This window comes from Hyla sarda, chromosome 10 (genome assembly GCF_029499605.1).
Source record: "Hyla sarda isolate aHylSar1 chromosome 10, aHylSar1.hap1, whole genome shotgun sequence".
NCBI classification, from domain to species: Eukaryota; Metazoa; Chordata; class Amphibia; order Anura; family Hylidae; genus Hyla; species Hyla sarda.
Window position 1 is genome coordinate 23,222,811 of NC_079198.1, and position 16,098 is coordinate 23,238,908.

At 45.5% G+C, this 16,098-nt stretch overlaps 1 protein-coding gene across 2 annotated transcripts in view; it reads left to right on the forward strand.

Moving 5' to 3' along the window:
- LOC130294341 (tetraspanin-4-like) overlaps window positions 1-15,629 on the forward strand; it is a 98,948-nt gene extending 83,319 nt beyond the window's left edge. For both annotated transcript variants that reach the window (XM_056543980.1, XM_056543979.1), the window contains 2 exons: window positions 14,688-14,771; window positions 14,859-15,629. In XM_056543980.1, coding sequence (XP_056399955.1) covers window positions 14,688-14,771; window positions 14,859-14,927 — 153 coding nt within the window. In that variant the 3' untranslated portion in view covers window positions 14,928-15,629. The remainder of the gene's footprint in view (window positions 1-14,687; window positions 14,772-14,858) is intronic.
- Window positions 15,630-16,098: the final 469 nt, after the last annotated feature.

Consider the following 16,098-nt stretch of genomic DNA (forward strand, 5'->3'; position numbering starts at 1 on the left):
GGTGATCTTTGGCATCAGCAATAGAAGCAAAGCCTGTGAGGAACATACTGTGGAATATACAGTCATGGCCGTAAGTGTTGGCACCCCTGACATTTTTCAAGAAAATGAAGTATTTCTCACAGAAAAGGATTGCAGTAACACATGTTTTGCTATACACATGTTTATTCCCTTTGTGTGTATTGGAACTAAACCAAAAAAGGCAGGAAAAAAAAGCTAATTGGACATAATGTCACCAAACTCCAAAAATGGGCTGGACAAAATTATTGGCACCCTTGCAAAATTGTGGATAAATAAGATTGTTTCAAGCATGAGGTGCTCCTTTAATCTCACCTGGGGCAAGTAACAGGTGTGGTCAATATAAAAATCAAACCTGAAAGCAGATAAAAAGGAGAGAAGTTCACTTAGTCTTTGCATTGTGCGTCTGTGTGTGCCATACTAAACATGGACAACAGAAAGGGGAGAAGAGAACTGTCTGAGGACTTAAGAACCAAAATTGTGGTAAAATGTCAAAAATCTCAAGGTTACAAGTCCATCTCCAGAGATCTAGATTTGCCTTTGTCCACAGAGCGCAACATTATCAAGAAGATTTTAACCCATGGCCCTGTAGATAATCTCCCTGGGTGTGGACGGAAGAGAAAAATTGATGAAAGGTGTCAATGCAGGATAGTCCGTATGGTGGATAAGCAGCCCCAAACAAGTTCCAAAGATATTTAAGCTGTCCTGCAGGCTCAGGGAGCATCAGTGTCAGCGCGAACTATCCATTAACATTTAAATGAAACACTATGGCAGGAGACCCAGAGGGACCCCACTGCTGACACAGAGACATAAAAAAGCAAGATTACATTTTGCCAAAATGAACTTGAGTAACCAAAATCCTTCTGGGAAAACGTCTTGTGGATAGATGAGACGAAGATAGAACTTTTTGGTAAAGCACATCATTCTACTTTTTGCCGAAAATGGATGAGGCCTACAAAGAAAAGAACACAGTACCTACAGTGAAATATGGTGGAGGTCAATGATGTTTTGGGGTTGTTTTGCTGCCTCTGGCCCTGGGTGCCTTGAATGTGTACAAGGCATCATGAAATCTGAGGATTACCAATGGATTTTGGGTCGCACTGTACAGCCCAGTGTCAGAAAGCTGGGTTTGCGTCCGAGATCTTGGGTCTTCCAGCAGGACAATGACCCTAAACGTACGTGAAAAAAACCCCGAGAAGTGGATGGCAACAAAGCGCTGGAGAGTTCTGAAGTGGCAGCAATGAGTCCAGATCTAAATCCCATTGAACACCTGTGGAGAAATCTTAAAATTGCTGTTGGGAAAAGTCGCCTTCCAATAAGAGACCTGGAGCAGATTGTAAAGGAAGAGTGGTCCAACATTCCGGCCTAGAGGTGTAAGAAGCTTATTGATGGTTATCGTAAGACAATGATTGATGTTATTTTTTTCCAAATAGAGTGCAACCAAATATTAAGTTACCGGTGCCAATAATTGTGTCCAGACCATTTTTGGAGTTTGGGGACATTATGTCCAATTTGCTTTTTTTCCCTCCCTTTTTTGGTTTAGCTCCAATACACACAAAGGGAATAAACATGTGTATAGCAAAACATGTGTTACTGCAATCCTTTTCTGTGAGAAATACTTCATTTTCCTGAAAAATTTCAGGGGTGCCAACATTTACGGCCATGACTGTAAGGCAATCGCGCAGTGTATCCCAACCAGGGTGCCTCCAGCAGTTGCAAAACAACAACTCCCAGCATGCCCGGACAGCCAACGGCTGTCCGGGCATGCTGGGAGTTGTAGTTTTGCAACTGCTGGAGACACTCTGGTTGGGAAACACTGCCTTAAACAGCAATTCTCCAATATATTTGCATTATCGAAATCGCTACCTGTATAAGTCTGATAATAGGAAAAGTTGCATTTTCAGCTCCCGGTCTCCCAGGACAATGAAAGGGAATTTGATTATTCCACTTCTGCCCTGCTTTATTATTAGATCAGTCATGGCAGGGTTGGATTGAAGGAATGGAGAATAGCACGAAAATAGGCTGCAGGTAAAAGATAGAAACAGGAGGATAACAATAGTGGTTCTTCAAATACTCCATTATTAAAGGGGTTATCCAGGAAAAAAGTTTATATATATATATATATATATATATATATATACTGTATATATATATATATATATATATATATATATATATATATATATATACATATCAACTGGCTCCAGAAAGTGAAACAGATTTGTAAATTACTTCAATTTAAAAATCTTAATCCTTCCAGTACTTATGAGCTTCTGAAGTTAAGGTTGTTCTTTTCTGTCTAAGTGCTCTCTGATGACACGTGTCTCTGGAAACGCCCAGTTTAAAAGAGGTTTGCTATGGGTGGGGATTTGCTTCTAAACTGGGCGTTTCCCGAGACACGTGTCATCAGAGAGGACTTAGACAGAAAAGAACAACCTTAACTTCAGAAGCTCATAAGTACTGAAAGGATTAAGATTTTTTGATAGAAGTAATTTACAAATCTGTTTAACTTTCTGGAGCCAGTTGATATATAAAAAAAAGTTTTTGCTTGGATAACTCCTTTAAAGCTGGATATCTGCAACCACTCCTCGTCCAAAGCAATACAAAAGGAAGGACCTCCAACGTGTCGGCGGGATTCAAGGCGCAGAACACACGAGTAAGGGGAACTGAGGTTTATTCACCCATGATGCAACGCGTTTCACAGTAGGACTGCTTCATACTGCTTGATGAAGCAGTCCTACTGTGCAACGCATTGCATCATGGGTGAATAAACCTCAGTTCCCCTTACTCGTGTGTTCTGCGCCTTGAATCCCGCCGACACGTTGGAGGTCCTTCCTTTTGTAATCTTTAGGAAGTGGCATGGAGCACTTTGCTGGGCACTTTCACTCCCTGCCATCTCTTCGCAGCAAACAAGCCCTCGGCACCCAGACCCAACTTTATACACAGCTCTATGACATGTCAAAAGATTATTATACAACAGTAACACTTTAAATAAAACTGAGCATCACCTTTAAAGGGGTATTCCTTAAAAAAAAAAAAAATTCAAAAAAACTATACCTACCTACTCTTGGTTCCTTGTTGGTCCCTCTGCATATCCTGTTCTTTTGTTTCTGGTCCCCTGCTGCTCATCTCTTCAGCCTACTTCTATGCAGGACCTTTCAGTTCAGCCAATCACTGGCCAAAACGGGTCCCTGCTGCAGCCAGTGATTGGCTGAGTGGGCAGGTCCTGCTCTAAGCGCTCGTCTCCAGAACAACTCTGAACAGATGAGCCGCAGGGGACCAAAAGCAGGTGAACAAAAGCTGAAGGGGACCGGGGGTAGGTATATATAGGTTTTGTTCAATGCCTCAACATTATATTAATGGGGTACTCTGCTGCCCCAGCGTTCCGAACATTTTGTTCCGAACGCTTGGAGCGGGCGACGTGGGGTTGTGACGTCACGACCAAGCCCCTCGTGACGTCACACCACACCCCCTCAATGAAAGTCTATGGGAGGGGGCGTGGCGGCCACCACGCCCCCTCCCATAGACTTGCATTGAGGGGGTGTGGTGTGATGTCACGAGGGGCGTAGCAGTGACGACACGACCCCAGCCGTCCGCACCCAGCGTTGTAAACATATTAAAGGAGATAAGATGTCTAGGGGTGGAGTACCCCTTTAATATGTTTTTTTTTTTTTTTTTTTTAAAGTAGCGGAATACCTCTTTAAACTTTGGCTCTTTGAACAACGGTACAGGCTAACCTTCTACCCGAAATGACTTGAGGAAGAGGCTGAGGAATCTCGCTGACAGTGCCCGGATATTTCTACATATTGTTAAATACACAAAATTGTACTTGGCACGCAGGTCAGAGTCAATGTTATTGGCAAACACCATAAAACAATTTGCCAAGTTTAACTTAATATACACTTTGGCAGACGCTCAAGACTGAACATGATCAATGACTGGTTCCTTTGTGTACATTATATGAGGCCTCTACAAGCCATGGATCCTGTTTCCCACAATTTTATGACTCAAAATATAAGTGGGAGAGGACAGGGTGACATTGTGCCAGGCGGGATGTTGTATTAGTTCTGTTTCTGAAAGGTGGAGGAGATGAAATACATAGTAAGGAAGGAACGTTTGTAGAAAAGACAGGTCCTCATAGTAGGAGGAAAGGAAGCCTGTTGGGCCTTCGTTACTAATCATCTTAAAGGGGTACTCCCGTGGAAAACTTTTTTTTGTTTTTTAAAATAAAATGGTGCCAGAAAGTGAAACAGATTTGTAAATTACTTCTATTAAAAAATCTTAACCCTTCCAGTACTTATTAGCTGCTGAATACTACAGAGGAAATGGTTTTCTTTTTGGAACACCGAGCTCTCTGCTGACATCATGAGCACAGTGCTCTCTGCTGACATCTCTGTCCATTTTAAGAACTGTCCAGAGTAGGAGAAAATCCCCATAGAAAACATATGCTGCTCTGGACAGTTCCTAAAATGGACAGAGATGTCAGCAGAGAGCACTGTGCTCGTGATGTCAGCAGAGAGCTCGGTGTTCCAAAAAGAAAACCATTTCCTCTGTAGTATTCAGTAGCTAATAAGTACTGGAAGGATTAAGATTTTTTAATAGAAGTAATTTACAAATCTGTTTAACTTTCTGGAACCAGTTGATTTAAAAAAATTATTTTTTTCCACGGGAGTACCCCTTTAATACATGAAGCACAGGCCTTGTTAGTTGTCCCCTTTTCAATGCCTTGTACTATTGCCATTGTTATCTGTAAGCAACTTTTACTGTGTCCTGTACCTGGGGCCGAATCATAATGGCAGGCCTGATGCTACAACTAAATATCTAAGCCGTAGACAAGAGTCTGTGTTGACGTGACAGCAAGACACCCCTTGCAATGTCAAAGAGATGGGACAATAATTCCAATAACATTATATTACCCCTATATATATATATATATATATATATATATATATATAGTGGACATACCTTCTTAGCTTTAGCCATCAGGTCATAAGCACTGGTCACCATAAAAACACAGAGGTAAGGTTACAGCCGTTTCACACCTGTATTGGTGCTTCGACAGGCCACCTGGTGGTCTAACCAAGCACAAAGGTGCGAAACATCTGTAACCTCACCTCTATTCGTAATGGCGTCCAGGTCATAACCCAGCATCTGTGATGTTTGCCAACCACTAATAAAGAGAAAAGTTTCTCGGAATACCCGGTGAGTGCCTCCCCAATATCTTTTTTGATGGACCTTGGATATAATGATGTCCGCTATGGGATTTCAGCACCGCGTATATGGAAACCTAGCTCGTACCTGTGTCCATACAGTCTCTTAGTCTAGTGCAGTGGTCTCCAACCTGCGGACCTCCAGATGTTGCAAGACTACAACTCCCAGCATGCCCGGACAGCCGTTGGCTGTCCGGGCATGCTGGGAGTTGTAGTTTTGCAACATCTGGAGGTCCGCAGGTTGGAGACCACTGGTCTAGTGTATGGATGCTATCATTTGAAGAAGCAGGGCCGATTCTGCCTATAGGCAAAATAGGCAGTCGCCTAGAGCGCCCTCTTGATGGGGGCAACGCCAGCATTCAAAGCCCCTGCTCACCCGTAGCACCCACCCAGCCAGCACCACTGTGTCACCCCAGTAGTAAGGTGATTACATGAGGAGGAGGTTTGTTGCAGTGTGTCACCCCAGTAGTAAGGTGATTACATGAGGAGGAGGTTTGTTACAATGTGTCACCCCAGTAGTAAGGAGATTACATGAGGAGGAGGTTTGTTACAGTGTGTCACCACAGTAGTAAGGTGATTACATGAGGAGGGTGCTTGTTACAGTGTGTCACCCCAATAGTAAGGAGATTACATGAGGAGGAGATTTGTTACAGTGTGTCACCCCAGTAGTAAGGTGATTACATGAGGAGGGGGTTTGTAACAGTGTCACCCCAGTAGTAAGGTGATTACATGAGGAGGGGGTTTGTAACAGTGTCACCCCAGTAGTAAGGAGATTACATGAGGAGGAGGTTTGTTACAGTGTGTCACCCCAGTAGTAAGGTGATTACATGAGGAGGGGGTTTGTAACAGTGTCACCCCAGTAGTAAGGAGATTACATAAGGAGGAGGTTTGTTACAGTGTGTCACCCCAGTAGTAAGGTGATTACATGAGGAGGAGGTTTGTTACAATGTGTCACCCCAGTAGTAAGGAGATTACATGAGAAGGTGGTTTGTTACAGTGTGTCACTCAGTAGTATGGAGATTACATAAGGAGGGGGTTTGTTACAGTGTGTCACCCAAGTAGTAAGGTGATTACATGAGGAGGAGGTTTGTTACAATGTGTCACCCCAGTAGTAAGGAGATTACATGAGAAGGTGGTTTGTTACAGTGTGTCACTCAGTAGTATGGAGATTACATAAGGAGGGGGTTTGTTACAGTGTGTCATCCCAGTAGTAAGGGGATTACATGAGAAGAGGGTTTGTTACAGTGTGTCACCCAGGTAGTAAGGTGATTACATGAGGAGGAGGTTTGTTACAGTGTGTCACCCCATTAGTAAGGTATGGCGTGTCAAAGGGAGGAGTCAAGGGGTGGCAAAATTAGCTTTCGCCTAGGGTGGCAAAAATCCTTGCACCAGCCCTGCATAGAAGACGTCCAGCTCACCACATCTGGAGTCTTCCGCTCCTGCGTGGATGGAGCCCGGCCCGAGTCGATATACTGGAGAGTAGAATAAAGCTGCGCCAGCATTTTGTAAAAGAAACATATGTGCACGCTTATTAACATGTATTTATCGACCGGAAAGTGTAAAGCATCCTCTATTCCCAAATGTAGGTCAGAGACATCAATAGATAGAGCCAGCAGTGCGGGGACACATATCGGATTAATTAGAGCCCCTAACAGTTCTCTATCTGCCATGTACTTGTCTATGGATTGATTCTCCTTTTTACTCCTGAGGGGACTTCCCCATGTTCCTTGCGATAAATACATCCACGACGTGTGCAGAGTACATATTGTTTTCTTCCTTCGCCTTATGTCCAAGTGTTTGTTTTTACTTTCTGCTTTTGTACTTTTTTATTGAGTTTTTAACTATATTATAGCAGAAGGCCTGTAGACCATTTCTCTCTGAACTTCGCGAGGAAATACAAGGGCTTGTGTTATCTTCCTGCGTAAAAGTGTCAAACATTCTAGTTGGATATACTGTTTTTGGGAAAGCTGGGTGGTTAATGTTACAATGTCTGGGTTGTCAGTAATCGGTTTTCTCAGTAATCTACCCTATTATAAAGTGACACTCACTTCTCTCTCGTATCTGTTGTCGCTCAATTTCAGGTCGTAAACCAGTGTTTCCAAACCAGGGTGCCCTCCAGCTGTTGCAAAAATACAACTCTCAGCATGCCTTGACAGCCTGTATTTCCCAACAGCTGGAGGCACTATGGTTGGAAAACACTGGTGTAAGCATAGAGATACAGATATATCACTCTTACCTGAGCCCCAGTGTCTTAGGCTATTCCACATGATTCTTCTGCACAGACATTCCGCAGCAGCAGAGTCCCATTGATTTCAATAGGATCCTGCTGCTCTGTTCTCACTAAATCCTGATTCCAGTGTCTGCAAAAAACATTGAACCTGCTCAATGTTTTTGCAGATTCCACAAGGAAATGTATTACCATCTATGAGATGGTGCATTCCAAAGCGATCCTACTGCCCACTGGATTTTTTAAATGTGCAGAATGTCTCCCGGAATTTTCCGGCAGACATTCTGCACATGTTGTGCCCTTGTGAACCTAGCCCTAAGGTCACCAGAAAGCCCCTTTGCCTTACAAGTAGACAACAGTATTATAAATAGCACATTATAGGTAGGGCTCCTTTTACCAATTTCGCATTACGGCCCTGGAGCTTTAAAGGGATACTCCACTGCCCCAGCGTTTAGAACATTTTGTTCCGAATGCTGGGTGCAGGCTGCGAGGGTCGTGACGTCATGGCCACGCCCCTCTCGTGATGTCACACCACAGTCCCCCAATGTAAGTCTATGGGAGGGGGGCTTGGTGGCTGCCATGCCCCCCATAGACTTTTATTGAGGGGGCGTGGCATGATGTTACGAGGGGCATGGCTGTGACGTTACAACCCCCGCAGCCCGCACTCAGCATTCAGAACAAAATGTTCCGAACGCTGGGGCATGGGAATACCCCTTTAAGGCTGGGTCCACAATGTCCCCATAGACGGCAATGCATTTCTGATATCATTTGACGGATTCGCTCAGAAATGCATTGCCTTCAATGGGGACGGCAATGCAGTCTGCACAGTCCTCGCGCCGCCCACAGGATCCCCGGAGGAAATTCCATCCGCAGTGTGAATCCGGCCTAAGTCATACATAGTAGACCTCTCTCCTGAATTTCCTCCTAATTGGACCTCATAGAAATAGAGGGGGAGATTTATCAAAACCTGTCCAGGGGAATAGTTGCTGAGTTGCCCATAGCAACCAATCAGATCGCTTCTTTCATTTTTGTAAAGGCCTCTGAAAAAATGAAATAAGCGATCTGATTGGTTGCTATGGGCAACTCAGCAACTTTTCCTCTCAACAGGTTTTGATAAATCTCCCCCAGTGTCTGTGTGTCTATTTGCATAAAAATTGGCATTTCTTTATAGTTTAAAGAGGTACTCCGGCTCCAAGACATCTTATCCCCTAACCAAAGGATAGGGGATAAGATGTCTGACCGCGAGGGTCCCCCACAATCTAGCTTGCAGCACCCACCTCTAAGAACTGCAGGAAGCGCTGGAGGCTCTCAGTGTTATGCCTCCCGACCACAGGGACGGAGTATCGTGACGTCACGACTCTGCCCCCATGTGACGTCACGACCCGCCCCCTCAATGCAATTCTATGGGAGGGGGCGTGACGGCAGTCACGCCCCCTCCCATAGACTTGCATTGAGGGGGCGGGGCGTGACGTCACACAGGGGCGGAGTCGTGACATCACAATACTCCGTCCCCGTGGTCGGTAGGATAGGGGATTGGGGATAAGATGTCTTGGGGCCGGAGTACCCCTTTAAGCCCTTCCCCTGAGGACCTAGGATGTGGCTAACAATTCAAATGTTAGGAGATATAATAATTATAATGATGATATTTCCAGTTTATTTATAATGAGATACAAACCTGTGGTGTTGAGTACATAGGCAGACATTAGCCTGCCAGAAACAGCAGTCTGTAGTCTAGGAAGGAAAAATAAGTGTTCCCCCCCCCCCTACATTCTGACGGTATTATACAGCAGTTCTGCAAACCTTTACTTACATTGATTTTCTTGGAAAGCGTGAATGTATGTAGTGATGAACACTCATGGGCTATGCGTGGGGGGGAGCTGGCAGAAATCCTGTTTTCTTAGAACTGTCATCAATCATTATAGACATAGCAACTAGAACTGTCTGGAAGTATCAGCTGGGTAGGTTTCAAGACATAAAAGGGTACTCCACTGGCCAGCGTTCAGGAGTAAATGTTCCTGTGGTGGCCCAGTATGGGAGTTAATACCCCGTACCCTTGCTGTCCTGTCAGGCAGCCTCCCTGCAGTGTCCCCTGGGCCCCCCTGCATCTGTTCTACTGTAATTATATGTTATCCCCCTATGTTATATATGTGTAAGAGTGTTGTATCTTTAAGAAAGGTTAACATGTGATCTGCCATGTGTTACCCAGGAGGTATCAGTGACCAGGAGATTCAGGGGTGACCAATGGGACCCCTGCTAGCCTCCCTTATAAAAGCCCTGGGAGAAGTCTCTTCTCTCTCTTTAGAGATAAGTCTTTGCTGAGGTCAAGTCGAGCCTAAGAGTGTGTCTGGAGTCATAGGAGGCCTCAAGTCCAGTCTGCAGCCACAAGCTACAAACCTGCAAGTAACCACAGTCACAGTCTTGTCAGTCACAAGTCAAGTCAAGTCAAAGTCATCAATTGTCAAGGTAGCATGGCCTGCACTAAATTTTCCCGTTTTACTAAAAGTCCCAGCAAGCCCTTAAGGTCTCTGAAGTCACTGGTCACCTCCGTGGGCCCTGGCTACATTGAATAGAATGTACCATCTGTCACTCAGTAAAGCTACCGTTGTCCGTAACTTGGCGTCGGAGTCATTATTGCCCCCGTGCCTAACCCAGGATCCAACGGTATACCTTTGGGTGGTATTGAGGATAAACCACACCCTGGCATCACGAATACAAGGGTTTAATGCCATCTTCCCCTAGGGTAATTCCATCTGCCCTGCATCTCACACCCCGTACCACATTACGAATGCTGTTTTCGCACTGCGGAGGCTGGCCACGCCCCTTGTGACATCACGGCCATGCCCCCTCAATGCAAGTCTATGGGAGGGGGCGTGACAGGCTTTGTAGCTGAAGTTGGGCACATGGAGTGTTAAATGGGCACTGTCACTTAAAAAACCTTTGACATGTTGTAGAGACTTGTTAAAAGTTTTGATCAGTCAGGGTCTAAGTGTTAGGACCCCAACCGATCCCAAGAATGAATCAGGTGAAGAATGTGCTAAAGAGACAGACTTATATTATAAGTCTATACGATTGACTCAGTCAGCACATGCTTCTCTCCCCTCCCATCCTAGCGATAGGTCAAGGTCTGAACACTCATGCCCCGACCGATCAGAATATTTGACTTGTCTCTGGGACAGGCAGTATTGTCACCTAGGCCCTGATGCTTTAGGAGTGAGACCCACTGGACTCACTGAACACCATGTGGTCCACATATAGTCAGGTATTCGGGATCCATTAGACTATTCTCTCATCCTCCATAATCTTGTACCCCAGTCCGTACAATTGATGGGCATGTAAAACAGTGCCATAGATAGGCTTTCATTATCTAGGGTAGCGATTCACTTTGCTGCTCTAGCTCTGTATCTAAATACCCTGGCCAAGGTAGATAGGTTTGTTGGTGCCCCTGGCACTTGCTGCCCCAGACACATGCCCCAGGTACTCTCCATGTTGTGGAATAAAGGAGTAGAGTAGATTGTATAGAATATGTGGATCCCAATGGAAAAGAACTAAAAGAGTACCTGTCACCAAATAAACTGTTCTAAACTATCTCAGGCTATGTTCCCTAATTACTCCTAACACCCCTCCAGCCCTTAAAAACAATTCATAGGTTTAAAAATCTCTATATCATACCTTTCTTCTTGCTCACATAGTGCAATTTACCAGCAGGAGAAAGTAGGCGTTTCCCAGCAGGAATAACATCACTGAAGCCTGCAGAGGGACCACTTCTGCCCTCACATCTTTGCAGTGCTGTGATGAATAGAAGACCTCAGGCTCTGTGCATGTTTCAGTCTGTGCAGTATTCAGTGAGGCTCTCCTGCAGGTTTCAGTCTGTGCAGCTTTCTGTGAGAATCTGTGGAGCTTTCACTTTCTGTGCAGCTGTCAATCAAGCTCAGTGCAGAGAAACACTTCCTGAGTTTGGACTCCTGCCAGGCTGGGAGGAGACCAAACTCACTGTATTAATTGTGGCAGGGAACAGAACAGAGCCACCTAGTGGCCGTTTTTTTCTATTACATTTTAAACATATTTATGTTGATAATTTTAAAAGCAAATGAAAGCGAAAGTGTCTTATAATTACACAAGGAACACTATATAAATGTTTTATTTGGTGACAGGTACTCTTTAAAGGGAAATATATATATAGATATTAGCGTGATCCTTCTAAACAGATCAGTAAACAGTGGGTATTGGGTGGCAATTGACCTGGGTCTCTTTTTAGACTTTATCCAAACCCCTGACACAATTACCACCTGATGACATCACTGCAGGTTCTTATGTGGATTAACCAGAATTAATACCATGAAAATTATTATTATTATTTTTTCATATTTATTTTATCTGTGCAGGGTGGCAGACATGCAGTGCAAGTATTCCCAAATGACAATTTTTTTGGGGGGTGGGGGGACCCCACCCCCCAAAAAAATTGTCATTTGGGAATACTTGCTCCAGTTACGATTTTATCCCAGTATTTAATTTACTGTACAATCTGTAGTAAAAATTGCGCTGCCAACATTTTACACAGGCTGTCTGCAAGCTTGTGCCGAATAATATGAAGCTATGAAGAATATGGCGGCTTATTTATGCCAACTCATTTATTTTTATGTTCCATCCCTACAAAAATGAGATGATTCGGATCTGGCTGTGCATGTACAGTATATGGTTTGCATATATTAAACCTGGAAAGCCTGAGCCGTTCTGTGTCGTGTCAGTCTGGCGGAGCGCTAGCTTGGGGACATGGTTAAATCTAGATTTAGAAGGAAGGGTTGTTGTGAGCAGTCCATCTCGCCCGCCCCGCCATTGTCTGCTGCCCACGTCTGTTCTATACAGTGTCTGCCTGCTGCAGATGATTACACCCAGTTCTTATTCTCCCACGCTTGTCTCACGTCGATACCAATGCTCCCCCCCCCCCCTCCAGACTTTGGGTTTTCTTAGTCTTTGAAGACAGTCATGGCGCCCCCGTAACAGTTGTCGCTGAAGTACATAACATGACTTCTTGCTTTTTCTGCAGTTCTTTGGTTTTCTAGTATACTTGGTGCTTCAATTTTGTGCTGTTTTCAAGATCTCTGCTTGCTGTCAGTGACTGAGAACATTAATTGCTCACATATAGGGGCAGTTCACACTTCCGGAAATTTAGCGAGGAGTTTCCTCTTTGAATTTCCACAGTGGATCTGCGTGTTTACAGTACAGTACTCCAAAATAATCTTCCGTCAGAATCCAATTCCTCTTTGGAAGTTCCACAACATGTGACTTAAAGGGGTACTCCACCCCTAGACATCTTATCCACTATCCAAAGGATAGGGGATAAGATGTCAGATCGCCGCGGTCCCGCTGCTGGGGAGGCCCGGGATCCCCGCTGCAGCACCCCGCTATCATTACTGCACAGAGCGAGTTCGCTCTGTGCGTAATGACGGGCAATACAGGGGCCGGAGCATCGTTACGTCACGGCTCCGCCCCTTGTGACGTCACGGCACGCCCCCCTCAATACATGTCTATGGGAGGGGGCGTGGCGGCCGTCACGCCCCCTGTCATAGACTTGCATTAAGGGGACGGGCCGTGATGTCACGAGGGGCGGAGCCATGACGTCACGCTGCTCCGTCCCCTGTATCGCCCGTCATTACGCACAGAGCGAACTCGCTCTGTGCTGTAATGATAGCGGGGTGCCGCAGCGGGGATCCCGGGGGTCCCCAGCAGTGGGACCCCGGCGATCTGACATCTTATGCCCTATCTTTTGGATAGGGGATAAGATGTCTGGGGCGTAGTACCCCTTTAAGCAGTAAAATGCCACTAAATTCAATGGGAGGCTGCTGCAAGCGGATTTCCTTGGTGTGAACAGGGCCTTGGAGCATTGTTTTCCATCCAGTGTGCCTCCAGCTGTTGCAAAACTACGCCTCCATGCATGCCCGGACAGCCAACGGCTGTAGCAGTAGAATGCCATTGAAATAAATAGGAGACTGCTGCAAGCAGATTTCCTTGGTGTGAACAGGGCCTTAAAGCAGTGTTTCCCAACCAGTTTGCCTCCAGCTGTTGCAAAACTATGTGATTGGTGCCAGAGTAGGGTTCCACATCCTCTCCATGAGATTCTGCTGGCAGGTTTACACTACGGGAGTTCCGTATCCAAACCTCCGACACGGAATTGGATTCCTACACTGCGCTGTAGTGAATGGAACGCAGACAGTAAGAGCCGATTCTGGAGGAGGCTGCTGTAAGCCGAATCCTCCTCAAATTGTGGAAAATCCGAATGGGGCCTTACAGTAACACCACAACTCTTCAAATTCAGTAAATAAAGCAACTGACAGCTTGTAACGTTTCAGCCCTTATACTCTGACTTTCAGCAGACTCAATTGGTGCTTGAAAGAAAGGATACAAAAAAACACAGGGGGCGCTCCCTGATGAAGTTTATCTGCTGGTGTGTACCCTTCACCACACCCAGGTGATAGACCCACCTTTTATGACGCTGTGCTGGAATTGAGTGAGGTGATCGCGGTTGTGGACTGCTGCACTCTTGCCGGTATTGGACCCCAGTAATGGCGACCGATAGAGAATAGCGAAGGGCGAATAAGGTGAAAAAAAACGGTTGGCGGAAGCGCTGCACAACTGTGGTCATGAAGATAAGACTCAAGCAGCACAGGACAATAAAACTTTTATTGGTAAAATGGGGACGACGCGTTTCGGTATACACTAATGCCTTCCTCAGGTCTACTTATAGTTCCCAGGGGTTGAATGGGCTCAATTCTGTGTTGCTGGATGTGGAAGTCCTGTGTGTATCTGTGCTGCCGCAGGTCTGCGGCAGCACAGATACACACAGGACTTCCACATCCAGCAACATTCAACTCCTGAGGAAGGCATTAGTGAATGCCGAAACGCGTTGTTCCCATTTTACCAATAAAAGTTTTATTTTCCTGAGTCTTCTCTTCATGACCACAGTTGTCCAGCGCCTCCACCAACCGTTTTTTTTCTCACCTTATTCACCCTCAGCAGACTCAATTGCTAGTGTAGCATCATTATTGGACACATGGAAGCATGAGCAGTGTGTAACGCGCCTTACACCGGGTCTAGCATTGTACCACTATAGGTGCCACACAAGCTATTGAGTCCAATGAAGGTTTGAGTGCAAGGACTGAAACTGGTTGTGAATCTAGTGGACTAAAACGACCTTAGCATTCAGTCTTTGATGGTGACGCTTTTTTTTCATGTTTCAGCCCTGCTACGAGAAAGTGAAGCGATGGGTCGCGAGTAACATTTCTTCGGTTGGGATCTTCGGCATCTGTATCCTCATTGTGCAGGTGAGTGAGGACCTTTAGGAGTGTTCCTGACCAAGTTTATGGGAAAGACGTGGGAAATAAACTTGGTTCTTCCTCTTATCTTTGCAGGTGTTCGGTTTGATCTTCTCCATGTTGATGTACTGCCAAGTTCTCAAGGCGGAAAAGTATTATGAATAATTCCAGGCGTTGCGAAGGAGTCTTCGAGATGGGCCCCTTGCTGTTCTTCCATGTGCTGGTAGGATTGCTCATATCCAACCAACTGGATGAAGGACTATCTTCATGGCTACCTGGAACCGCGAGGCTGAATTTTGCATTGTCTCTCTCCGCAAGGGCCAGTGACTGTTCCACCTTCTACCCTGAACTATGAATGAAGTTCTGGACTTTGTGCAGCTCCATTCTTACCCTATAACAATAAGCACATGATATCAGCTTTTATAATGCGGCTCCAACATGTACATAGAGCTTCAGGACTTTAAGAGGAGGTAAAAGGGCTTGTCTTCTCCTTTTTTTTTTAAAGCACCAAAGCCATTAAATGGACCCCCATCCCCCCACGCCACAGATATGCGGATCCGATGTGGTTTGAAAAAAATGCCCAAAATGACCTACACGGCATTACCACCCGGCATCTTATGTAGAAATAGCACAATGCTTTCAGTCTTAAATCTAGAAATAGCTTCATGCTGCGGTGATAAACACCAGGGCCCCGTGACTAGGCTCAGCTGACTGCAGAGAAAGTGTTTAGAATGGTTTGCAGTGGCTATTTTTGTTCTTTTTTTTTTTTAATCTACCAGTATATATATCTATGAGATGCGCAATTTATGGACTAAAATATAGCAACTGGTCAGTGCCATAGCAACTGTAATGGGGTCATCGGGGGGGGGGGGGGGGGGGGGGGGGAAGTGAATTCTTAGATATGGACTTTTAAACTTTACCTGTATTTCATTATTCTGTATTTATAAAGTGCCAATTCACTCCACAGCTCTACGTCCCGGCATGGACACAGGCCTACATGGCCTAACCAAAGGGCAAAGTATCTTCTTTTCTACTGAGAAAACCAAACACCTAGGCCTAGACTGTGGTCACAGTATGATGCAATGTTACCCAATGTGGGGTACAGAGTGTATTTAAAGGGGTACTCCGCCCCTAGACATCTTATCCCCTATCGAAAGGATAGGAGATAAGATGTCAGATCGCGGGGGTCCCGCCGCTGGGGAGCCCAGGGATCTCGGCTGCTGCACCCACCTGTTGCGGCTTCCGGCAGCGCTGGAGGCTCTCACCCTAACGCCTCATGACGACGGTGACGGGAGATCGTGACATCACGACTCCGCCCCCTCAATGCAATTCTATG